Source organism: Anopheles funestus, chromosome 2RL (assembly GCF_943734845.2).
Source record: "Anopheles funestus chromosome 2RL, idAnoFuneDA-416_04, whole genome shotgun sequence".
Classification (NCBI taxonomy): Eukaryota; Metazoa; Arthropoda; class Insecta; order Diptera; family Culicidae; genus Anopheles; species Anopheles funestus.
Genome location: NC_064598.1, coordinates 90,223,269 through 90,249,777, shown reverse-complemented (window position 1 = coordinate 90,249,777; position 26,509 = coordinate 90,223,269). Strand labels below are relative to the sequence as shown.

At 47.1% G+C, this 26,509-nt stretch overlaps 2 protein-coding genes across 3 annotated transcripts in view; one reads left to right on the top strand and one right to left on the bottom strand.

The window, feature by feature from the left end:
* Nucleotides 1-24,881, top strand: part of LOC125765661 (extracellular serine/threonine protein kinase four-jointed) — an 81,869-nt gene extending 56,988 nt beyond the window's left edge. The window contains exons 1-2 of one of the 2 annotated variants that reach the window (XM_049431026.1): nt 13,398-13,651; nt 16,011-24,881. In XM_049431026.1, the coding sequence (XP_049286983.1) occupies nt 17,789-19,456 (1,668 nt within the window). In that variant the 5' untranslated portion in view covers nt 13,398-13,651; nt 16,011-17,788 and the 3' untranslated portion in view covers nt 19,457-24,881. Of the gene's footprint in view, nt 1-13,397; nt 13,652-16,010 lie in introns of those variants that run through there. The other variant, XM_049431027.1, reaches the window with a different exon arrangement.
* The window catches only part of LOC125765666 (uncharacterized), a 291,187-nt gene that overhangs the window by 200,161 nt on the left and 64,517 nt on the right, over nt 1-26,509 (bottom strand). The gene's annotated exons all lie outside the window — the stretch shown is intronic.

Below are 26,509 nucleotides of genomic sequence, written 5' to 3'. Positions count from 1 at the left end.
AAATATGTTGGCTTTTGTAAAAAAAACCGGCTACGGAGAAGGCGTTCTTGTACAATTGAAATAAAATTAGCAACAGGCCCGGTACTTAGTGCAGCCAATACGTCGATTTTTTTATTTTAATAAAGAAAATTTACTTCGTTCCTTCAGAAGAATTATTGACCGCGAGTAATTAATCATGCAGCAGTCAAAACGGAGCGTTCAAAATGAGGAACGAGTTTGAAAGTTAAAAAAAAACACATCCACGCTTTGAAATGCACTGTGATTCACTGAAAGTGACGTGAGAAAGCAAACTCACCCGTAACAAAAAAAACCTTAAGACCCTACGAGTACAAAACCGTCCAAGAATTTGCGATCGTGTCCGAACAGGGTTCCAAAAAGTTCCGCCAAACTGTGGCACGAATAACTGCATAACGCCCCCATACGTTTGTCTCAAACTCTCCTGGCTGCGCGCCGATGTGCAATTGTGCGTATGTGCGTGTGTGGAGTGAGTTTTTAATGTTTCTGATCGTTTGTTTGTTTTTTTGTTGCTCTTCTTATTATTGCGCCATCCGTACGATCTGCGATTATCTCTTGGTTTACGTTTCGTGCAGCGAGATTTTTTGTTTGTTTCGCGAAACGCATACACCCGGGTAAATCTGCAGGCGGTCTTTGGTGACGAAAAACGTATAAAAAATGATACGAGCATGGAAATAGTAGGTTTTGAGACCGGGTACTGGGTACCGAAACCACCCGAAATAATAACAAGAGAAGCAAAAAAAAACGGTCTTCAGTCGGGTGGGGTTTTGTGTTTGCACGTTTCGGGCTGAAAAATTGATCATGGTACGTGCAATTTGATGGAGGCCGTGAATAGTGCACGGGAATGGGGCGGTTGACAGCAAACGCTCGGGTGGTGCATTTTTACATGCTGTTTATTTATTGGTTTGAAGCGTTCGTTAAAATCGTTACTCGTGTAATTTATGACAGCCAACAACCAAAAAAGCGACACGACAAACGGAAGGGTTTTGGACAGAGTATCGGGGCGGGTTGCGTTCTGATGTTGCTCTGATTTTCCTGAGGAATAAATGGCGAAAGATTTCCGAAGAACCATTGAAAATGAACAGCAGCTAAAATGTTTTATAAAATCTTATAAATTATTTTGTTTTTAATTTCTGTCGTGGAAAGAAAATTCCTAAGCTACTGCAAAACATTTTGTAACATTTTAATAAGCTCATAATGTCCCGGAGGTAAACTCCGCGTCAGTGCTCCAAACCTTGTACATCTGTCATCAATCAAAACTGATGTATTTCTTTCGTTTTTACCTTCCGAACTCCGAACAATAGTAAGGAAGTGCATTCCAATTGCTGCCTGCATCATTCACCACACTCCCCCCCGTACCGAAATTATCCTTTCCCGCAATGCTCACATTTGCAATTAGAATGCCTCACCGAGGCGTACCACTTGATAAAAGGAAGCAGCCAGACAGGCAACCAGCAATGACTTCCTTCTTGAGCGCAAGAAATCAATTACCTTAGTCTCCAATACAAACACGCTTGTACAAAAAAACGAAGTAACTCAGCGGTGTTGCTGGGTTGTTGGGACAGGAAGAGAAATGTGCCATGTAATGGTTTGCTGTCAAAATCGACACGAACCGGCGTCGTACCGTAGGGGTCGGAACGAGCCAACCAACCGGGGACGCTTTTAATCCGACAGGAATCTCCTTAGTCATCGATGGTGTTTAGAAATTGTAAGAGATTTTCATTTGGGGTCGTTTTGTTCTCAGTTCCTGCTCGTACCATCGGCTGTTTTGCTTGCTGCCTGTCCTGCTTCTGTGTACCGGTGCATCCTGCAATCAGCGGGTGTGTGTTTGTGTGTAAAAGCGTAAGCAGCTTGCCTTCATGAACGAAACACAGCTCAGGTGAAGAAAAATGATCAAACAAACAATGAGACAATCATGGTAGCGGTAACGAGCGGTAGCGAAGGGAAACGACGGTAGGGTTCCATTGAGCAAAAGGGCTTTCGGTAACGAGGGCTTCAGTAAGGACAGTCCTTACTGAGCAGACGGTTCGGCAGACCGGCGCGCCAGTTGATCCCGCTTCAGCCGGAGCAGCCGGGAGACAGCATCAGTTTGATATGCGAACGCACAAGACATACAGCTAGACACGTCCCATTGGAAGGATTATTTCAATCCGTGTGGGTGTTCGGACGTTCTTTGAAACGACGGTCGATGGTGACAAAAGCTGGATTCTGGATTCTGAATCGAACACAAAGAACCGACCGGACGAAAGATGCTTCGTGCCAGGTAAACAAGGCACAAATTTAGTCATTTAGGCGTGTCGGAACGGACAGGAAAAGGTAGTTAGATGCTGTGCCACTTCCGAACTTCTGGAACGTCCTACCTGTCCAGACGTGTCCCGACAAGCGGAAAGGATCCCGCAGAGGAAAGAAAAAAGCTGTCCAAAAACATATCCCAAGGATCTGCGCAATAGCGCTTTGGCATGGGGTACGAGTTCCCAAAAAAAAATGATGAAATATTTCTCTTCCTTGCTTCTTCCATTCATTCCACGCGGTATTGGCGGGATGGCGCAAATGAATGTCTCCGCTTTGCTTCAGTTCCCGGTACTAAGCTGCGAGAAGCAGCAGATCGGAATGCGATCAACGATCCTCATCCGCAACTTAGCATTCCGTTTCTGCTTCGGAGCGCGAAACCGGCAAGCGGAATGTTTTGTGCCGAGGTTTGTTTTGATGCGATCACAGCACGTTGGTTCTCGGGCGGAAGAGATCTGTTTGAGAACCAATCTCTTGCGACCATGTGCTTTTTTTTAGAAACCTTTTGCGATGGGTTTGCTAAATCTTTGCCCTGCGAGATTGTTGCGGGCTGGCTTTTTGGGCACGGATACAACACCCCAAAAACGGTTGTCAAATGAGATTCTTGGCTCACCAATTCGAGTTCCATCCGGGGGTTTGATCATTTACGTCACATCAAGCACACACAGGCAAACGCAGGCGAAACCCAAGTATCAAGAGCTGTGAAGTGCCGTCTGGGAGGAAAGTGAAACGAAAGGACGCAAGAAGTATTAATGGGTAGCGAAACGAGGCACGCAGAAGGGATGGGGAATAAAACGCAGCAATACAGAAGTGGTAGCAGAACTCTCTAAAAGAACCGAGCGACTTCAACCACCAAGCAAAGCGACGAACCTCGCACGGTGGGCCGTACGGAGGAGAAAAGGGAGGACGAAAATGCGCCGACCGGAGACAGATAATATGAGTGGCATTTCTGAACGTCGTACGTCTGTCTGTTTCTTAATTTCTACCAAATGCCGAGCTGAAGGAGTACCCTCTTAGTCTTGGTCCCCGAGACCATGCTTGCCGTCGAGGGTCAAAGACGGAAAGCGTAAGGACAGTGCCAATGTGTGGCGCGGTTCCTCCTGACCGATAGCGGGATGGTAGCGGAATGCAGTCTTTGGAGCAGTCAGCAGTCAGACTGTTGGACTGTGCTTTGGTTTGTCTCTTTTCTTCGCAGGCGCAACCACAAACGATACCCACGGTCACACCGATGGCTGGAGAATGTCTTGACGGTAAAGTATGTATTAATAAATCGAGAGTTCCCTCTATTAGTAGCGATCCCCACGGGACAGCTAGCGTTGCCTTCCCGAGGCGTTCCAGAGAACCGACGAACGTTCATTGGAAATCAATCAAGATTGTCATTAAATGAAATTATAAGCTAGTGTAGATGGAATAATTCGTGTTTGTGTAAAGCATTGCTAAGGTTTGCAACATATTTTAACGCTTCGAAGAAGTTTTTGATGCTTGTAATTGCTTAACTTAAAATGTTTATTATTTTTTTCAATTACGTCCAATGCACGATGAAATTCTTAAGAATATAGAAATCCCGTCTGATGGGAACATTTAAAGTTTTTCAGAACCCCTTTTCCAAAAACATCAAAACTTCACCCAAAGACAGTCGACAAGTGGTGGGAAAACACAGCGACCTTTCTGACAACTTTTTGACGTTCGGTTCCAGTTCTTGCTTGACATCAAAGCAGCGCTTCACCACGTTCGCTCACTCCGCAACAGTGCAGGATTAACATCAATTGTCAGCTCGAGATAGGGGCCAACGCTTAAGCTAACTAATTAACAACGGTTATATCACACAGCGACACAAAACATCCGATCATACGCTATCCGAAACACCTCCGAATGGTGACGAACATTCCATTATTCCCGGGAATGGTTCAATATCTCAGCACAATCTGTGATTCGGTTGGCAAAACGATATCCTCGACCAAGGCAACAACTTTATTTACGAATTCAACTTACAGACACCTCATCGCCGGACAGCACGGTACAGTTTTCGTTCGTTTCGTGACGACCTCGGAACGTGTAGGTGGCATTGGCATTCAATAACCATGTCGATCGCTGTTGTCTTTCCGTACGGACAAAGATCGATAAAAGTGGGAGGTGGTGAGCTGAACCCTCTTTTATTCTGTTCGTAAGTAATCGAATAGAGTAAAAAGTAAGATATAATATAGAAGTGCAATTTTGTAACTTCACCTTATAATATATGTAATTAAAAAGTAAATCTCTTTACTACAGACTCTTTATTAAAAAGAATCGTATCATAATGCGCTTTTCACTGATCGCTTCTCCTTTTTCTAGCACTTCCTTTTGCTCTTTACTTTAACAAATCGCGGCAGCCAAACAATCGATCCAAAAACCCATGCGCACCGAAACAACGGTCGAACGTAGCCACGTTTCCTGTTTGAAACGAGATCCTCCTGTCGACCCGCAAACGCAAACGCATCGTATCGAGGTGAGAAAAGCAAACGACGTGTTCTGCCTGTGTTTTCAGCACGTGTAACAATACACGACGCCGGGTTCAGCACCGCCTCGCATGTATGCGAGTCGCGCCAGTGGCGAATGCAGTCTGCGATTCCGATCCTGCACAAGGACACTCCCGGCACGGTCAGGCCGTAGCGTGGCGTTTCTTCATCCCGCTAACCCATAGTCTTGCAAAAAAAAAGCAGAGCAAAAGCATGCGGGAAATGGGATGCCACGAAGCAGCATCATGAAACGAGGCTGGGAAACGGCCACGAACAACTAGTGGGGACAAGTTATTTTTTGGAAGGATCGCATCGACCGCTTCCTGTATCCCGCATTGCACCGAATCTGGCGGCATTGAATGCGATGGAATTGAGCTTAAATTTCATCGCTCATGTACACATAGAGCGGCCCCCGGCGACAGCAACACCGGGGAAAAGAGGGTTTTTCTCTTTGTTCGTCCCGTGTTCCGTTGCTTCGTTTCTTGCTCTGGACGGTACGGTGGACGGCACCCGCTTTTCGTGCATTGTGCAGCGGGCAGGGATCCCGAGAAACGTTGTCGGAAGGCTCGCAGGCGAAATGATACGAAAGACATCAACGATCGCACGGACGAGGAAACCTGTGGAATGTTGTAAGAATGTTCATTCGTCTTCTGTGTTTAGCATTGTCGCTCGTTTCGTGTGCTTATGCCGTGGGCTATGAGCCGTGTTCACTTTGCTGCTGGGAAGCAAGGATGTGTCGGACATAATTTTTTTTTTGGTACCGTGCTTGGATGGTATATTGTTGAATTGCAAGATTTATTTTCAAAACATACTTAATCGTTGTATGACAAATCAGAAGAAATTTTTCCCCATTATGAGTAAAGATAAAATATTTTCAATTACGCTACTCGACCTATCGGATTATAAGAGATAGATTGTATTAAATGATAACCCTTCACACGTTCTTCTGTCCCACCACGAGCTCTATGCAAAAATCTATCGCAGAGAAGGACTTTCGCTACTTGACATTATTTCCAAGTGCATTCCAACTTCAATTGCTGCGCTGTTCAACAATCGACACCGAGAGCCCTTGACAAAAGGCCTGCGGACTCGCTGGGCAGAAAGCACGCATGGAAAGCTAACGCGTTCACAACTGGCAATGCAGGCGATTGTTTGCGCTCTTGAGTTTCTCTTGCTTATTGCTATGTTATTTCAATCTACTTTACTAGCTTGAAGTGTTGCGAAGCGTTGAAAAGATCATCCGCATCGGAATAGAAGGTGGTAAAATGTAACCATTTTAGTATAAATTATTAAATGAGGCTTAAATTTCGGCTAACCCGTCCGCCACGGATCCGACATAGAATGGAAAACGGCAGAAGAGGAAGCATCGAAGTTTGCACAAAACCTACCAGAAGTACTCAAGCGACAGACGACGGCAAAGTTCTTAAAATTCGCAAACCCCCAAACGAATGGACACCGGTGCAAGCGCACGATAAAAAAAAAATAAAGGAGGTACGAAAACGCAACGGAAGAAGCATCTACCAACGATGGACAAACCGTCGCACAAGAAGCACATGAGCGAACAAACGCAAAGGCACGGCCAGATAACACTGACACGTGAGAATATATGAACGTGATGGCGAGCGCTCGATACGGGGCCCCGAACATTAAATGGTCTACGACCACGGTGGCGGACCATCGTCGTCGATGTAAGGCTGCGGCCAAATGCGTTCGGTTGTTCTCGGTTCTCCACCGAAGGGAGTGATCCTCCAGTCACGTAGGTGGATTTACCTCCGTTAAGCTCCGCAAATAGACGGCCACAAATACGCAAGGGGTTCGCTGTATTGTCCGGAAGGGGAGGGAAGAAGGGGGCAACGTCACCAGCCGCCTGCATGCCGGTCTCTGCCGGCAGTGAATGCTTAGGAGGTTATAAGCATATTTTATCAAAAACGGGTATTAAAGAGTAAATGGTGTCAAAGTGAACCGTTTAAGCTTCGTGCGGATTGTGCTGCGTGCCATCGTTAGGGTTAATGGCGTGTGGAGGAAGAAAGCAAGCAAGAATGTATTGCATTAAATGCAGAGTTGTCACTGGTAATGTTGCGTCAATAGATTGTTCTATTGGAGAAGAAAAATATCAGGGATTTGCCTTGGTTATAAGATTTTTTTGTAATTATTTTACATTTTCGTATCGCGTTTTTGGCATAATATCCAGCTAGTCCACGAGATATACCCTTTTGACAGGAAGACATATATATAACTAGCAGTGATTACATGTGCATTACTAGCAGAGAAGGAAATTGGTTCCGAAATTGTCAATTCAAAACAATTTTTTTCCTGAGATTCGACTTACGCGGAAGTTCAAGATTTTCGCGCTCCCATTTAATAGTATATTTCGAGGACTATCTGTAGTAGTCAAATTGTATATTTAACATCTTATTCCCCCATATTCTCTCTAATGCAACGGAAACATAATGTGCAAGGGCGTATAGTGCTATTAATCTTCTGCCTTGAAATGTTGGCAAGGTGCCGGGAGATTTATCACAGATGATTCTTTTCCACCAACCAATAAGACACAACAGTGACACCTCCTGAGCTACACCACAGACCGATAATTAATTTTGATTTATTCTATAGCTAGTTCAACTAGACGTAACGGCTAAAGCGTTTTTGATATTCAGATGCTCATTGCCCAATGACTGTAGATGTTGTTACCTGACTCTCCATTTTCCCGCTGCTCCATTTCTACTCCATGTTATTCTTTTTTTTCTTGAACGATTACCCCATACCAATTTGTACCGGGAAGCTCTTCCGGGGCGCATAAATGTAGTAGAACGTGGCACCGATTGCACATGTTGCAGGGAGAAGGAGAAGATTCTAAGTACCCCTTTACTCGTGTTATCCAGTGCCCAGTGCTAAGGAAGTGCGTAAAGCATGAACATAAACCAGGCGCTGTTCTAAAACATGAATTTAAAGCAGAACGAGCGGCGGAAGGAAAACCAGAGTACGAAAACAAAACAACATGAACACTTGCAGAACCGTGAGCGAGAAGATGCAGCTAGCTGCTGAATCGCTGGTGCATCAACTAGCACCCCGGGCGTCCAGTCACATCCCCTCCCTCCCTCTCTCTCTCCCACACTACTACCCGTTGTTTTCTCGTACATACTTACCGCCACCGTCTCCCCACCTTTCCGTCCTAATATGCAGCGCCAAACCGTACACCAGAGAGCGATAAACGTCGAAGCGAAAATACTTTATAAATCTTTAATAAACGAGAAAAATGTTATTATTGTCCCTCCGAGCTGAATAATCATGTTTTATATATGTTCCATCCATCTGCACGCCGGGACACGGGCGCACACATCGGATGCATTTCGCTTCACGTTTCGCGGTTTCCGAACGCAACTTGACGCGGCGAAGCGATCGCACCATCGGCAGCGCCACCACACCATGTTTAAGAACACGGCGTCGGTAGGTGGGACGCAGGGTGGGAATGTGATGGGTGTTTTTACTTCCCCCCCTTAGGGTAGGGTTGTCCGGTTGTGGTACGGTTGCTACGGCTCGCTTGAGCGACATCGGTTTCGTGTGTTTTGCGACAAGAGCCACTCATGACTGGGGCCTGACACTTTGGCTGGCGGTGAAACGAACGACATCGGGCACAGAGAAACATGCATGCATGTGAAAGGCAGCAAATGGAATTGGGTACGATGCGACGTACCATCCATCCATCGATTGCAGATAAATATATTGCAAATGATTAATTGATTATCACGCTGAGCAGATCGCTGAGGGACGATCGGAAGAGATAACGATAGGTTAGTCGGAGGGGAGAAAGTGGAAGGTGTACTGAGAAGGTGAGTCGTTTTCATGCACTGCCCAAGCACCCAGACGCTCCGTCGGTTTTGAGAAAGTCCAACCAAATGGAATGATCCATGGTTGATCCAAAGCGGAAACTTTAGACATCTCCACATGCTTGAACCCTCCACCCGTTGCAAACACTCTCGATCCCACGCCTAAAGGTAAGCAAAAGCAGCAGAAAGAAGTAGTAAGAAGAGCGACTCATCTGCCGTTCATACTGCTCCATGCTCGCAAATCGTTCACGACACGACAGCATAATGTGCCGGATTACGATGCCGTCACGCTTTGCACCGTTTCGTCAGGATAGGAGTTTCCACCCAGCGTCCAAGTGCCTAGACCCCGGTGATCGAAGATCTAGCGTGCGACTCGCTTCGCTGATGTGCCGTGTCAAACGCGACGCATCGCAATCGCGAATCGAATCCTATCCAGGTGGAATCGATCGATCGGCTAGGTGGCTATGGTGCACAGTTGTTCGCGTCGATCGTCGAGATCAGTTGATTGAGTTGACTGCAGGGGCTACCAGGAGGACGATTGACGGCTGTTGCTGCTGCTGCTGCTGCTGTTGATGTGGCTATTGCTGTTACTTCTGCCATCATCGTCTGCTGTTGATTTAGGCTGCCTGTCGCACCCATCATGTGGCGAGTGGAACGTTTCGTGCACGTGTGAGGGCGATTGATAGTTATGGGTGGAACGATTTGCAGCGAGCAAGGCTGCAGTTTCGCTACAGTGCGCATTTGCTATTTCCCCTGCACTGTGACGTTGATTAATTTGCCTTTGTTACGTGCGAGATAGTATCTAGCATTATCGATTGGTTTTGTTTCAGAACTTTGCTATTGTTTTCCAGCACCTAAGCGACACAAATATCCCCGTAAACATAAAGTTTTTGCAGAAAAGGAAAATTTTAAAACACAATTTTATAACTTTAATCAAATAGAACAACGTTTTTATAAATAAAACTCAGAAAAATGTAGAAAATTATATAAAAAAGATACAAGCATGTGGGTTCGTCGCTTGAAATCCTTTGTATCGTTTTGTTCGTTAGAAAGGTTCGTCGCCTGAAGTCTTTCGATACCAACTCTTGCTAGATTCACGAAAACGGAAGCACACACTAAACATCGCAGGGAGAAAACATTTGAAGCCGTTCAAAAATTAGCTTTAAAACATTTTCTCTAAAGTTATGCCGTTAGTTCCACAGCCGTCTACTCAACCGTGACAGCGACGTCGCTAGCCCGTGATGGTAAGTGTCAGTGTAGCTCATCATTGTGTGCCTTCCAGCCCGGTTTCAGACCAATCAAAAGTTTTGAAGAATTCATTTGCATTTTCAAATGGCTGGAAAACAACCAAGCCCAAACAGCGGATCATGAACGACGGGGTCGTAAGAAGCGTTGCGACGTGATAGAAGCCTGCTAGACGAGGTTGGAGCAAAACAAGAAGAAAAAGCCCATCCCTGTGAGAGCCCATCCAGGCGGCCGTTATCATAATGTGTTTTAATGCTGCGCGTAGTGAAAAATAGATATCAATAAAATTTAATATGGTATTTTCTTATCGTTGTTTCTGTGTCCTCTCTGTGCCTCCGTTTCCACCCTGTGCCGGAGCGTATAGTGCTGTGTGCGCTATCTCGTTTACTTTGTCACCATGATCCGTGTAGCTTTCCATGTAGCCGTCCCGTTCAGGCGCGAGGAAGCAACTTGTTTGGGACAGGGGGGAAGACAAACAACCTATCGAAAGTCCATATTCCACCGCGGTTCAGCTTGTGAGATGTGTCGCAACGGCTACGGGCTCACTAGCGCTTTGAGTGGCTCATAATTCATACTACCGTAATAAAAAGCCTAAGCAGAACCGAAGCAAATCCCACTTTCTGTATTCGTCGGTTTCGGAGACTTTGGTATTTAGACGTATGTTTCCCGGACGATAAAGCTCGTAAAACTCTAACCATCGATTCGGAGTTTATTTTGCATCGAGACACGTTCCGCGCCGTTTCCTTGTCCTAGACTGCTCAACTCTGGCTCGATCAACTGGCCGGCGGAGTGAGTGTCACATCCGGCTAGTGGGAGCAAAAAAAGAAATTGTTCCAAAGGATGTCATATTGTTTACGCTTGGAATGCAGTTCCACCTATTTCTCGCCCAGGGTTCTACTCGTTTACAAAGAGTACACCAGCATTACGGCATACCGATGGTTGCTGATGATGGTTGGCAGCTGGTTCATGCCCTGTTGGTTCATAGCCAAGGCAAGATCCGCCGGTCGCGCTCTCTTTTGCACGCGCAACAATCGAGCTCTTTTACCGAAATCCCCGACGGCTACACCATAAATGCCAGACAAAGATCGTGAACGATCATGTATACACGTATTAATTTTTTCTGTGTTATTTTTTTTCTCGTCTCTTCTTAACCTTCTCTTTCTCCCTGCTTCTGCCAGTTGTTCTATGTTCTGCACTTCGATCCCGTTGTCCAACATACGCATACCTTAGCCGGCGTGTGATTCTTCTACAGCAGCCTTTGAATGGGACGCTTCTTGGACGTGCTCTCGCATTAGCGCTCCCTTTTACGCTACAGGTGTCTACCTATGCTGTTGTTTCCGTCCACCACAAGAGCTTTCAGAAGATTAAATTCTTGTTTCACTTTTTTATGTTTTCGCTTCGCTTCCTTTCTTGCTCATAGTGCTACGGTCCATTCGTATCAGCTCTACAAAAGAGTGTAGAAACGTTCGAACTGTGTACTGGGTTTAACTCAGCAAAGTGTTTGATGCAATTGCGTTTATTTCTGTCGTACTGCAGTCACTTTCTACTGAAGCGCATATTTACTGCACCACCCATCAAAACTCTTATGACGTCGACATACCACAGCAAAGGTTTCTTGGAGGGTGCGATCATGCAAACATGAGGCTGATATGCACCGTGATATCATGTTCGGGGGAGCTTTTATGACAAGTACCTTCTCTTTCTCGCGCGACTTGCTGCTCTCTTTTGTATTCGCTCTCACTCTAACCTACACAAATGATTCCCATGATCAAGTTCAAGCTGGTATGTCCCCATGTCCATGTTCTTCAACATTCATGCCGGTTGTTTGAACTACGCGCATACTCGTGTACATGGTCGAAATTCCCAGCACGCCGTATTTCTCAGCTTCAGCCCCTTGTTCGATCGCTATCTTTGCTCTCTTTCTGCTGGCAGCGCTTTTTATATGCCTTGTATGTATGTGGGTGCCAGTTCTACATCGCTCCCTGATTATCATCTCATTCGCTCACTCTCATTCCTTCAGCAGCAAAATATCCAGTGCAACAGTGTTCGTACAAGAATGAAAAGCTCACTCTCTTGCTAATGGTACTGCTCTCGCTTGTGATTGTTATTTTGTATGTTTAAAAAGAAAACAAAAGTCCCCACTGAATAGAGAGAATGCTTTTTATTCCTGAGAAAAGAAAAAAAACATCTCGCAGGGTTAGTAAGTGTCGATGGAGCACGCTCATTGAAGAAACATGCTCAGGAATGAATTGTGCGACCGAGTGAGGTGGTGCGAGCGAGATGCTGTATCGAAGAGAATTTCATCCTCGAAAGCACTACTTAGACCGTGCAGAAGGTTGCGAAAAGATTGTCCAAACCACAAATGCCGTCGGCAAAATGGACCTTTTTGCAACGAGTCGTTGTTTTCGTGAGTTTTAAATAATAGTTTGTACTTAGGCAAACACTTTTTTGTGACACATAAATATCTTTGAACATGAGATCAAAGGTAGAAGAGATCTGGCTAAAAACAGATTTTTACTTGATTCAGTTATAGCTGTAATGTATTTAAAAAGTATCAAGCAACACGACAAATTACATTTGGAGTTTAATTTATGCCTTTGTAAAACAATCTTTTTGTGAATAAGAAAAATCTTTATTGTTTAGTTGCTTTTTCAATTTGTTGGTAAAATAAACCACTCTGCGTAAAATAGTGTTGAAACATTTAAAATCAAAGCTGTTTGCTACATTCTCAATCCATTAACTTCCTTCTGCTATTTTGCTACATATTTGTTATATAATCTACATAGTTTGTTATTCTATAAATGTAGGAAAGGTGTTCAAGAAAACTAAAATTATATGGTTTTTCCGCTCAAGTCAGTATGTAAAATAATAATTTGTGTAAAAATCTCAATTCTGAATTTCGGAACCGTATTTCGCACATCTTAGGTGGTAACCTTTTAAAATGCGTTTAATTATCATCGGTCCCAAAAATAAAAGGTTGATAGTTTCTTTCGTATAAACGGTTGAACCAACCTCTTCTTCACATGAGCACATTGACGAATCATGAGCATAACCCATGGTTCGCAAATTTCGCTTCCTGGCAGCAGGCCGCCGGCCCACTCGACATTGCGACACTCCCAACGGCTCACAACATAATTTCCTCCTTGCATTTCGTGGTCCAATTGAGTCAAAAACTTTCCACGCCAGCGCCCCAAAATCTCGCAATCCCGGGCACAACCCTGTCCTGACAGGCATTTACATTGCGTGACAGGCTTGCTTTGATTATTGTTATTAATTTCTACGCTCCGCCGTCTCTGCCTTGTGCCACCGGTTAAGTCCCTCACGAGCTGGTCTGTTTCGCTCCCTGTCTTTCCCATACGAACGGTAGAAACACGACAGACGGAAACGAGACAACCGCTTGTGTCGCGCGAACGAAAGCTCCACGAGAGCTTTTTTAAGACACCGGCATGCTCTCGCTCTCTCCACCGTTCTCTCGCGGGAGAGCTAAGCGAGATGCACCTGTGTGTGGGTCGAGAGATCGTGCCGCGTACCTGATCTCGCCCAGCACCGGGAGGCCACACCGAGCCGGAGTTGCTTTCGAGTCACCAATTTTGTGGTAGATTTCGTGGCGAACGGTCCATCTTTTCGATTTCGCTCCCGGTTTGTGCAGAATTTGTCGAGTGCGCAGTCAGTTGTCGAGTAAAGTTTGCCGTGAATCACTTGTAAACGTTTTTTCCGTGTTTAACGAACTCGATTGTTCGAAGTGTCGAGCCAACTGCTACAGCAAACAAACGAAACACGGTACGACACATTGTTTTAACTTGCGGACACATAAGCTTGCGGATTAGTGAGTTTAAATAATGTGCAGGAAGGTGAACAAGTTGAAGGAACTGTTTGTGAGATTGGGTCGAAATGATGATTTCAACCATTACAGTACTTACCGCCGGCAAACACGAACGAATGAAAAATCCGTCGGTTGTAGTTTTGCTTTATCAACCAGCAGCATGCAACTAACAAATGTGATGTTTAGTGTTACTGAAAATTTTAATGCTTTAAAATTGGGTGGATCAAAATTATAACAAGACATATACGCCTTGCATAGTAACTTTAAAGAACTGATCAACATAATTTCTTGTGGTTTATAAGCCTGTTGAGTGTTGAGATTGCGTATAAATATTTGTCCAAGATTTGGGTCACCGTCCACCGTCCGTTGTGAACATGTGTGTGTGTGTATGTTCATGTATGTGTATTCTAGCTGATATCAACAGGGTTGTGTTTGATACCGGTTGAAGGGTTGGGCGATGTACGCGCAACCCTCCGCCGAAAGGGATTTCTTCCATATGAAACACGAGATTTTTCCAACAGTTTCGATCACTAACCGCACACCGAACTGTGGTGGTTGTACCGCAAAACCGGGCGAGTAAAGGTTGGCCGAAGCTTTTCATCTCGTTTTTAGGGAGCGATCGTTTCAGCGTTTGGTGCGTTTGTGGTACACGAAAACCCACAGCGCCCGGGTTCGGGTTAAGGATGAGGATGTTTTGAGGACACGGCTTACCGAAAAACTTCACCCAAGACACTCGATCGTGTAGCAAAAACGGTGCGGGATGTGTTGCCATCGTCGTGGTGGTAGATCGATGTGCGTAACTTGAACCGGTTGATGTTTTTCGTCCCCATACCCTGGACACTGGTCCCTGTCTCTCTTACTCCGGTATCGGGTTGGGTCAAGGTATTGATTCGGGCGAAGATTCACCGAAACGTTCCTTGCATCCGAGCAAACTAACAGGGAAGGCGAACACACACAACACCCCGTGCAAAAGGGGCACAAGGGTGTGGAATACCTTCTTCAACTGTCGGGTCCGACACTGTATCGCCTCGAGCCACATGAGTGGACGAGGTCCGTGTCTTGCACGCAGGATCCGGACACTTCATGTCGGTCCTCGCACATCAACAGCCGCTGCAGTTTGAGATCGGTAAATTGGGTGCGGGGAAAAAGGCGATACAAAAAAAAACCGAAGGGAGCCAAAGATGATGGAGGATGGTTTTGGAGTGGACGGCCCCAGCCCGGGATGCCCAAGTGCCCGACTCCCCCTGAAGCACTGACTTAGCCGCTTAAGTGGCAAAGACGCAGCTGAAGGAGCTTCAGGTGCCTCTCGCACAGTGCGTGTCGTGCTGGAATCGGTGTGTCTCGGAGTAGAATCTTGGCTCGGGACAGAATTCCAGTCCCCGTAAGCGTACGCGAACACCTTCTCTAGCGCACGGCAGGTTGGCAGGAGGGTTTCGGTGGAAGAAGAATACGGGGGGGTGGTAGAAAAAATAAAAGCACCACGATGAACACATACTGACGCCCGAGCACACACAGACACAGTCACACTTGTGCGCGGTATGTTGTGTGCATCGTTCGAGCAGGGGGCTTGCTGTTGGGTTTACCAAGGAACATCGACCAGGGAAACAGGGCGACTAATCAGGATGGGAGACCGTACGAGGGGGAAAACCGAACCAAGAACGAGAACGATAAAGAATTCCAAAACGGCCGTGGCAGAGGAGCAAAGCACGAAGCAGAGAACACAAAAATCTGAACCGATCGGAACGGTCCGGGACGCATGGTTTTCGGTACGGGAACGGGAACGAAAAACGCTGCCATCCAATTCCATAGCGGACGGACGGATTTTGGGAGACAAGAAGAGGGACACGTCTGGTTGGACCACTGGTTGGACGGTTGCGACGCCCGGGCGCAGGACAGCGCTTGCTTCACCAGGCGGAAGATTGTGGGTGTTTTGCGTTCAGCTTTTCGTGCGGTGTTGGAGGTTGCGTTCATTCAAGCCTGCCTTGATAAACGCATGCTCCGAGGCAAGCAGACCGTTTGCGCCCATCGTTTCTCTTGCTCGTTCCTTCTCGCTCGCGGTGTTGTCGGGAGAGTGTCGGTTGATGCATTTCTGTACTTAAGATTATTTATAAGGGTCCGTACATGCTTCCATTTATGCGCTTAAGAGCCTGCCCTGTTGGAGGACTTAATCGAAAAGTGTGTTTAAATGGAATGAAACGAAATGGTTGTTTTGTGGGGATAACATTGAAATGAAGCTTAAATATGGAAATACATTATTGCGCTAGCGATACATTGTACACAAACTAACGTGCGCCTTTCTTCTCTCGCTTTCTGCAGGCTTCCTCAAACAAAAGCAGCGAAACGAACGACTTCAACGTCAAGCGACGAACCCGCGTTGAACAGATAGCGGAGTGTTTTACTTTCTGAGTAATTGCTCATGAGCGGTGGTCATCGGTAGTGTTCGATGTTCGATATACGCAATAGTTCCGTTGTCAAAGCGGTGTGATCGTGTGTCGTGTCAATTTCGTTTCGATATAAAATGATGCCCCACAACGGTGGCGCCCAAACAGATCGCAGCAGTGCAGTGGGAAATCTGCCGCATCGATGGTGTTTTCGCGAGTGTCTCTCATGAAAGCGTTTCTACCGTGAGGAGAGTTACGTGAAGATTTAAGTAGTGTTCATCGAAAAAAAAACGAGCCAGTCAAAAGAAAGCACCAACCCGTTCCGTTCTCTGAAGGGAAAAAGCAAAAAGAGGGTGAGAAAAGAAAAAAGAAAGAAGAGCAAATGGTGGTAAAGCATATGGTGCAGCCCAGTGATGCAAGTTCGCGTTTTGCGTTCGGTGATAATAATAATGTGTAGCACCTCACCAGTTACTGCCCTGCCGCCAGCAGGAAGCGTGTACTAACGAGCCGCAATCAGTCCTGCCCGTCCGGATCGTGTGGATCGCATATCGCGCGGTAAATCGCGGGACCCACGACGAACGACGACGGGGCTTGTTGCGGGAAAAAAAAGGATTTATTGTCCCCAATCGTGATCGGCAAACAACCTGGTCCCCTCCCCTCTTGGGGTTCGCCATCCAGCCGGCCCACACCCAACTGTTTGCTTTACCCAGTGCCCAACGTGAGTGTGCGTATGAACGTATGTGTTTGTGTGTGCGGTGTGTGTATGTGAGTTTGTTTATGTGGCTTCGAGGAAGCGGTTCACATCGGGTCCCGGAATCGTGATTGTGCTCAGCATTGTGCCGATCCGGGTGCTTTACACTCTTGCTGTTCGTCTTCCCTGTTCGAGGGCCGCGCAATGCACACGAGCCGGGCGCAAAAAAGTATGAAGTAAAAATAATCCTTGCCCAACTGCCCCGGCCACTGCAGCTGCTTCCACTGGCACTGCGGAATTGATGCGTGATTTTTGGTGTGTCCTGTGTGTCCCATCGGGGATCGCAAGTGCGGAGGAGTTCGTGTTTCTTGGGGTCTCGTTTGGAAGTTGTTCGTGTGTGTGTTTTTTTTTAGTGTTGCTTTTTTATATTTCGCTCGGCAAACGAGCGACCCCCGTTCAGGAAAAGGGATTCTGTAGGGAGAGTTTATCGCGCACAAATAAATCAATTATTATAAGCTCAATACGGAAGAAGAAGCAAACGAAATACGGTGCAACCGAAAATCGGTGAAGAAGAGCGACAGTGATCGAGAGTGTGATGCGATCGAGTGGTTAGGATCGTGGGTGAAAAACGTCCAAAACATAACAACAACAACGGAAAAGCAAACGAACCGAAAGTCGCCATCATTATTACGGGTTCTTGTTTGTGAGTGTGGGTGTGTGCGTTTTTGTGTTTTTCGGAAAATCACTGTGAAGAAGCGCAAGCGTGTGGATTTGCAGTGTAATAAAACTTCACATCGTGTACCAAAACGGTGGTAAACGCTTAAACGTTTCTAGTGTGAATTATCACTGCGTGTGACCGCTCGATCAACAACGGAAAGATCAATTACGCGTAAGGAAATCTAAACACACGCGAACGAACAAAAGTACAGCAACACATAAACAAAACAGTTCGTCCATTATTGGCCCGGTGGTGTTTGTTGCAAAGGTGGGTGTAGTTGCTGTTTGCCGTTTGTTTGCGGAAAATGTTTGACGTGCGCACCGTCGAATCGGGTGCCTGTTGTGATCAAGAGCGTGATAGTGGCGACAGCGCAATGTCAATGACCGCGCGAAGACGGCGCGCCTTCCAGCGGCAGGCCTGTCTACTGAGCGTTCTGGCTGCGTTTTCACTTGGGCTGGCGCTCGGTGTATTTGTGCCACTGATCGGTATTTCGCAAGCCGCAACCAAGGGTGCGATAGTAGTGGACGGGCAGGGTAGCAGCCAGGTGATGGAACCGCAGCCCACATTACAAACCCTGCATCATCCCGCACACCAGATGCCTCATTTTCCGACAATCGACGATATCCGGTCGGACGATGGTCCAAGGGGCCGGTACGCGTCGGTGTCGTTTATCGCGGAGGAGAAGCTCGGTGCGGACGGTGAGGTAATCTTTCATCCCAAGCTGGACCCAGACAGTTTGATCGACAGGAAGCTGCCATCGCCGGCCGCCTCGATCGTGGAGCAAATGTTAGCCGGAAGTGCGAAGGTACCGTCCGCACCGGTTCTGGAACGCCGTGAATCGCGAGCGAGCAAGCTGGAGGAGCTCAGCCGCGAAGATGTGGAGGGCGTGATACGGGACGGTATCTTTTGGGGTGCGAGTGTAGAGCGTGCCCTACCGGTTGGCTTCGATCGGCGACAGAGCGAATCCTGGGCCCGGTATCTGCGGGAAGCGGAGGTAGAACGGTTGGAGATCGGATGTGGACGTATGCAGAACCGTTTGCTGGTGTTCCGGGATGGTACGCGCGCCTGTGCCCGCTATCGTCAAAACACCGACCAGATTCAGGGTGAACTGTTTTCGTTCTACCTCGGGCAGCTGCTTAACCTTACCAACCTCGCACCGAGCGCGGCTTCCATCATTGATCCGGAGGCGCGCTTGTGGGCGGCAGCGACGGAAGAGCTGGCCGGCGCCCAGTGGAAACCCACCAAGCCAGTAGTCATCACCAAGTGGATCGGTAATCTCGAACCTGCCGGCATCCCGCACCCATTCCGACCACTGGAGCGTCACCTAAACCGATTCGATGTGCGCAACATAACCGAGGGACTTGATCGACCCCGGGACGGTGTGAGACGGTTGCTGCTCGATCGGCTCGGTACGGCCCGAGACATACCCGCGGGGACGGGCGCAACACCATCCGCTACCGGCCCGTTGCCATCACAGCCACCTACGCCCGAGGTGCTCGAACGGTTGGTGGAGTTGGCTCAATGGTCCGACCTGATCGTGTTCGACTACCTGATCGCTAACCTGGACCGGGTCGTCAACAATCTGTACAACTTCCAGTGGAACGCGGACATCATGGCGGCACCGGCGCACAACCTTGCCCGCCAAACCGACTCGGCACTGCTCGTCTTTCTCGACAACGAGTCGGGATTGCTGCACGGTTACCGGCTGCTGAAGAAATATGAAGCCTACCATGGTTTGCTGCTGGACAATCTGTGCGTGTTCCGGCGGTCGACGGTACAGGCGCTCGAAGCGTTGCGCGATGCGAGCGTCGGCCAGCGGCTTAATGCACTATTCGAGCGTACGACGACGGCGCAGATACGCGACGTGTTGCCACCGCTGCCGGAAAAATCCGTCAAGATTCTAGTCGACCGCATCGATCGGGTGCTCGGGCAGGTGCAGAAGTGTCGGGAAACGTTCGCCATTTCCCGATAGCCAATCGGGAACGCATGGTTGGGGTGGCGGCAACGGTGATCAACACCGGCGCGACAAAAGACTGTGAGTCCTTGTGAGCGGTGGGAATTTATTATTATTATTATTATTTGCTAATTTAGTAGTTGGTTGTTTTGCGTTTTTTGACTATGCTGTACAGTTAATTATAAAATGTACGTTTATCATACGCGTAGGTAGGATGAAAGATAAGGAAAGTGGAAAAAAATCGAAAACAAACAAAAACAAAATCAGAATAACAATTAAAAACAATCAATCGAGGGAGATAATGAACATGAATATTGCACGAAACAAAAACATTAAATAGTGAAAGATATAGTGCAAGAACAATTGAAAATTTAAATGACACAAAAGCAAGAACAATTCCACTCAAACAGATACACCTACTTATTCGAGGTAACGCGAGATCACACCCTTCGTCCAAATTGGAATAGTTGACAGAAACGCTCATTGTTTGTGCACAAACATTTGATGATAGATTTTGTGTAATTATAAACTCCAATTTCATTCCAACGTGATCTGCAATATGCTAAAGAGTGTTCCGTACAGCTATCTTCTTTGTTTAACACTCGCTTCACACGTTTTTTGTACGCTTTTTTCCTAATCTCTTTTTTTATTTTTTATTCATTTATTCTACTGCAAACTGACCTCGCCTTCCCTGAGTACCGTAAGGCATCAGTTGAAGAGCTGTCTCAGCAGAGGAACTTCATATGAACGTACGAGTTCGCCTACTGCGAACCGAACACAAGCGTTCCGCTTGGAGAACAAAACCGAAAGCTCCGCATTAAAGGACCTCCTGGTGTGGCTGTTAAATAGAAATTCTCAAAAACCCCGATCACACGGTACGGAGGTATGGGTTTTCGCCGTTTCTCTTTTACACACACTCAATGTAAAGCCTCACACACACACACGCATACGCACACAAACAGGTCCACTGATTCAGTTATCCACTTCCCGATCGTTCGTGGTTGTGGGTAGCAAACGAAAGACTTGAACGCGTGTTGTTGCGGAAGCGAGGAACCCTCGCTAGAATTTTGTGCCTTCTATTTCGCATTGCCCGCGCACAAACGGATCGATCAAATCAAACGCAATCGAATTACACGCCAATAGGAGCGTAATCAAGCGTCATGCGGCCGCGCAGATTGATTCGCACAGATAGAATAGAGCTGGAAAATTGGATCGATTGAATCGCGCTTGATTCGATGCTGTAAAGGGTTCGCTGTCTAGCCGGTGATTTGGTTTTTATCTTCCCGGTGGAAGATCTGATGGAGGGATTGTTGCTGTTGTTGGATACATTCTACACAACTACAGCAACAGCAGCCATCTTGTCAGCGCTTTGCTCATTGGTGCTTCCTGCCGACAGCAGCGTGTGCTGCATAATTGTTACATGCAATTTTCGTGGCTCATTCGTGGCTTCATCATTCTTAAGACGTTTAGAAGCCAGCGCAGTAGTGGTACCAAGCTTTTGCATGGATGCCAAAAATTTCGTGTGCAAGCGCATTACCCTCCCGGCAAACCGGGATGAGCGGGGTGGAAACTTCAACCCACCCCTTGCCAGTGTCGTCGGTTCGGTAGAATATTTCAATTTTCTCACCTCACCCTGGGTACCGTGCGGTTCACATGGTGGGAAAAATATTGTTTCTGCTCGCGTTCGCTAGTGGAACCCATTGCAATTGTCCCTTTGCGTGATGTACCATCGGCAAAAAAGGTACAAGTGACCGGAGTCAAGGAAGCGGGTGTCGCGTTTTTAAAACAATTACCCGTAGTCCTCCGCCCGAAACCAAACCAAACCTGACCCGGACACGATATGATAGCTCCCAAAACTCCAGAGGAAAGGGGGAAAAAAAACGCAAACATACACACATACACACAAACACTTACTACCCAGCCAGACATTCAAACAGCACACGATCCCTCGGCCGGGAAAGGGATCTCTTTCTTTTGCCTTTTTCCTGTCTTTTAGCGCGAAGTCCTGCCCGCCCCGAAAACTGACCACGACATGGCCGTTGCATTGAATAACCCCCGTTGGCTGTTCGAGGTCGTTTTACCAAGTGGCCTTTCGTCCAGCCGCTTCCTCCCCCTCCCTCCCACCGCGCTTTTTTGCCACAGAAAGATCGCACGTTCCCTTCGTATGCACTTCTTTAAAGCCGTCCGAAACTTCCATCGGTTGTTGATACTGTTGTTGTTTCTTGGTGCTGAAGTTATTGTAACTGTGGCGGTTGCTGCTGTTAACTGTAGCTTCCTGCCTCGTGGGGTCTGCCGTGCCATGATACTCTCCCCCGTCAATTAGTGAGCGCCCGAATGCGCTCTAATCCTCTAACCGCGTACACAACACAACCTACACCCCGGACGCCACACAACAACAACAACTAAAAAACTGAAACAAAAACAGAAAAAAACACATACAAACCTTTCGCTTAAGACGGTTTTCTCAGCAAACCCTATCCGACCGCCCAAACCCGGCTCATAATCTCGTGTGCGATATTTTCGCATTTTAGCTTATGCTTTATGAAACTTATCTTACCTTGCGCTTGTTCCCCTCTCCCCAATTTCATCACCCGTACACCTTCCCTTTCTTGCCTGCCTCCCACGAGATGGGAAGGGTCCCACGTTGTGGGCAAACCGGCCGGTATGCCCTTTGGCAGGGAAAAGAAGGAAGTTTGTGGCAACGAAGGAAAGAAAAAAAAATGTTGGCCCTACACAAACTGAAGGTAAAGCGCTGTGTGTGTGTGTCTGTGTGCCCGAATCGCCCTGTGTCCCGTGGACACGCATGGGTCCCCGGCGCATTGGGTTTCGAACCCGGGCTTCGGTCCGCTTGCTTCGTCGAGCGTAATCTCGCGCAAATACTTCGCATCGAGCCTAATATGCGCGATACCGTACCGTGCTACAACAATTGACTACTGACCGGGGAACGGTGTGTAGGAGGGAGGATGGGCAGTAAGGAGCGAGGATGTGCTTTTCTCCTGGTACTGGTACCGACGATGATGACGACGACGATGCCGCGGTAATCGTGGCTAACCTCGCGAGATAGACTGATGAGCCCCAGGGAGCGAAGAATTTTTGTGCAACGAATATCCGTACGCTCCTTGAGCCGCGATGCCGTTCATTCTTCTTTGGGGTGGCGGGTTTTTGTTGTTGTTGCTGCTGTTGTAATCCTGCCCGATTCCACAGAAGCATATCAGAACACACGATATAATGCAGCGTATAACCAGCATACTGTGGGTGGTGTTGGAAAGTATTGCTTGTAATATGAGCCCTTATTTGCACTTAATAGAATAGACTTTTACATACTGAGCTCATATTTTGTCTGATAATCAAGATTAATTTGGTTCTACATCTTTCATCAATAAGAGTTTTTCTAACCAATCCTACAGACATTTTAAAATCTTCTAAAATTATCTAACAGAATCATATCAGACAAAAGCAACTTGTTGAACTATTTCACTTAAACAATCAATAAATTTGAGCGGACGACAAACAGGGATTAAACGATTCTACTGTACCAACGCCAGATGGTAAAATCGTTTTTTACGGTTTTGGGGATATTCCAGCAATGATTTTTATGATGCCATCGCGACAGGAAGAATCCTGCAGAGTAGGAAAAATGTTTGATGTGCAGATGCAGCACACACGAACGCTTTTCGACACTCGCTCGCCAGACCGGGAAGCAAAGGGAAACCATATCACCCGAAACCCCATCATTCAGCGGCTTAAAAGATACAGGAAAGCGATGCGCTTTTTTCCCCGTATCATGTAGCCATACCATGGGTGGGTGGTTCTTGGTATGTGTACGTGTGTATAAAACTGAGTAGCAAACGAACGGGATCCCGAGCGTTCTCAGATCAAGCGTCCTCGAATAAGGTGGTGAGAATAGCAGGCAGGCAAGAAAAAAAAACAGAAACAACGAGACAATAATAAAGAAAAGAACAACAAAACAGCACGACAGGAACAAGGAGGGGGGGAAAACATAACAAAAATAAAATAAAAGAACACGACAAGACGACAAACCCGGCGTGGAAAATGTGGAAAAATTGTGATCTACTATATATAAAGTAATTTATCTTAAATTTATCTAGTAAAAAGCTAAGTAAAAACAATAAATTTACCTTGAAACGAGTCGTCGGTTCGTCGCTTGCTGCCACGTCCGGTCTCCTGCTGTCCCTTGCGACTGCACATGCATACGTGCAGTATCGCAGCAGAAACAAAGGGCCACCGGTTCGGTTCCGGAACTTGGGACGGCGGAAAGGAAAGGAAGCGAGGACGACACCGACGATGAAGGAGCAGAACGAGCGTGCCGTTCTTATCACGACCTTTTAGCAATGATGAAGCATCACGAAGGTATCTTCTGACCCCCGCCATTACCCCGACCCGTTGCTTCTTCTCGCTCCTCCTTTGCCTTTGCTCCTCTCCTCTGATCCTATACCACCGGTAATCCGCCTACCAGCCACCCAACACCTCCATTTCCCTTTTGCACATCGCGATCATTGTGGCATCCCCGTCGGGATTAAAAGGCGATTTTGAAGGCAGTTTTGCTGCCTTAAAATCCGTTGCGATTCCCCATGTCCCTGCACCTTCCCTGCACCGAAGCATGATACCTTCCGGTTGATGTTGCTTTGTTTTTAATTTTTCCTTTATAGTTTATTTTCGATACTGCACCACCCGCCGATGCATCAGTGCCGGCGATGATGGTAGGCGGCCGTGTCGCTACTTATCTGCACGTTGAACGTACGCTCCGAAGCATCGTGTTTGTCGATGGAGGGTTTATATTTTTATTTTTTTGTTTTTGGACGGCTTAGAACGGATTAAGAAAGCACCGGCAGACCGGACGGCACACATGTGCGGTAAAGCCCGCACATCAGGATCGTTTCAGGAATGGTATGTTAAGCGATAGTGCGGTGCAAAAGGTGTAGAGAATCGCGTAACCGCGTTGAACAATTGTATCATAGGTCAGCATTAAGGGAAGGGCAGGATGGAAGGGATGGGATGGAGCGTAAATGAGCGGTGACTGTAGGTAGGCAGGAAGGTATCCGTTTGTTGTGAAATGTGTGTAAATAGTTAGTCATTTAAACCAGGTGCCAGCAGTAAGTCAGAATCGTCGTGCATCGAAAGGGGTCTATCCGGGGGTGGTTCAGCTGGCTCAGTTTTGTAAAAGCAAAAGTAAACCCGTGAACCGAGCTGGAGCACCCGAAGGAATATCCCGTCTAGCAGCGACCTAGAAGCGACAAACCTAGGAGATGTGTCTGCGTATCGTGTAGCGGAAGTTGTATAAAGTAGAAGCGCAACAATCTTGTACCAAAAATTGTGAATGTTTGTGAATAAAGCGTAAAAAAATCACGGAGGTTTTCGGGTTTGGAAAACCACCGACAGTGACACGGGCACACGGTGTGGCTCGTTAGAAATGAAATGCAAATTTGTGCGTAGTTTTTGTGTTTATTTTACAAGGGTGGAAAAGTTATGATGAAAGAAATGAATTCAATGTTTCAAAGCAAGTGTTGAGAGAATGATTTCTTTCTGCTCGGATTCTGTTTTGTCCCTTGGCTTGTGTGCGCAGGTATCAAGTCCACTTACAGGTTCATATTTTCTGTCCCCAAAATGCATCTCCATCCCGATTTGCTGACTCGCGTGATGCATCACAACCCACAACAAGACACGAAATCTCCACACACACACACACACACACAAAAATATATATTTTAGCGTGCTGTACCGTCATATTTCCGTCACCGTGTCCAATCCGAAGTACAACGGGGACGGACAGAGGAACCGTTGCTGGTGAAACCGACTTCGACACCGTGAAGAAACCACAACATGGAATGGGAAGGCATGACAACAACATCAGCAACAACAATATCAACAACAACAAAAACTTATGTTTCATCTTGTCACCAGAACCTCGACCATAAAATGGCGTTTCATTTGTTGCTCCCAAACGCAGCCCAGACGACAGGACCCGGGGAACCGGCAATGAACTGGACCTGGACGAATGTTCGATGAACCGAATTTCTTCTTTCCCCGCCCGGTTGTCCGGTTTTCGCCACCTCTACCGGTCCATGGTGCCGCACACTCGCCGTCATCGGCACGCACTTCAGCATTGTCAGCTTCATCAGCCGCGCTAAAGGGAGTTTGGGGCCGCCGAGCCTTTCCGAGTTTTTGTTTTGCGCCGTCTGCCCGCTGTGGTATTCACATTTTTATGATCTTTCTGCTCCCCTTTCTACCGCATTCCCTCTCCGTTCCGGTTGCACCACCACCACCCATTTCCTCTCACTCACTCACACACACACGCACACACGCACCGATTCCGCTACAGTTCCGCAACGCCCTCTCTTCGTCACATAGCTGCCCGGTACCACCACCACACCCGTTCCTCCTCACCGTCAACCCTCTTTCCATTTGACACTCCTTTCATTTTTCTGTTCGCAACAACACAGAGAAGAACTGAACCGAGCAGAGAAAAAAAACCCCGAGCTGAACCGGGCCCCAAAGCTCTTGAATGGTGACAACGGTAACGATTATGATGGCTCTCGATCGTCGCCCTGGAGAAAACATTCCGTCCGCCGCCAACGGTTTTGCGGTGCGCGTCCCGGTTTTTTTTTGCCGTGTGTTGGTGTGCGTGCATGCACGGATTGTTACGCATGCGGTGATGTTGGTGTTGGTTTCATGTTCGTCTGCAGCTCCATGGAAGCGTTATCAATTCCAGCTGACCAACGGCAGGAACACTTGCGGACACATGGCACAACGGATGGAAAAGAACATAAGGTAAAAAATGTTAAGCTTTATCGCTCTTTGTTGCCTATAAAATGACGACGACGTGGTTTTTTTATTTCCGTTAAAAATGACGATGTACTTATTAAACAAAAAAAAAACACATTCCATGTGCAGTGTGGTGGAATTGCACCAAAACAGAGAAAGCGGAATGATGACGCTAGCAAAGCATAACGAGCGCACAAACATGATTAGGGACATGCTAATGCTTCACGAACCGTCACACACCATACGAGACGGACCCCAAAAAAGGGAAACGTACGCACGAGAGTGAGA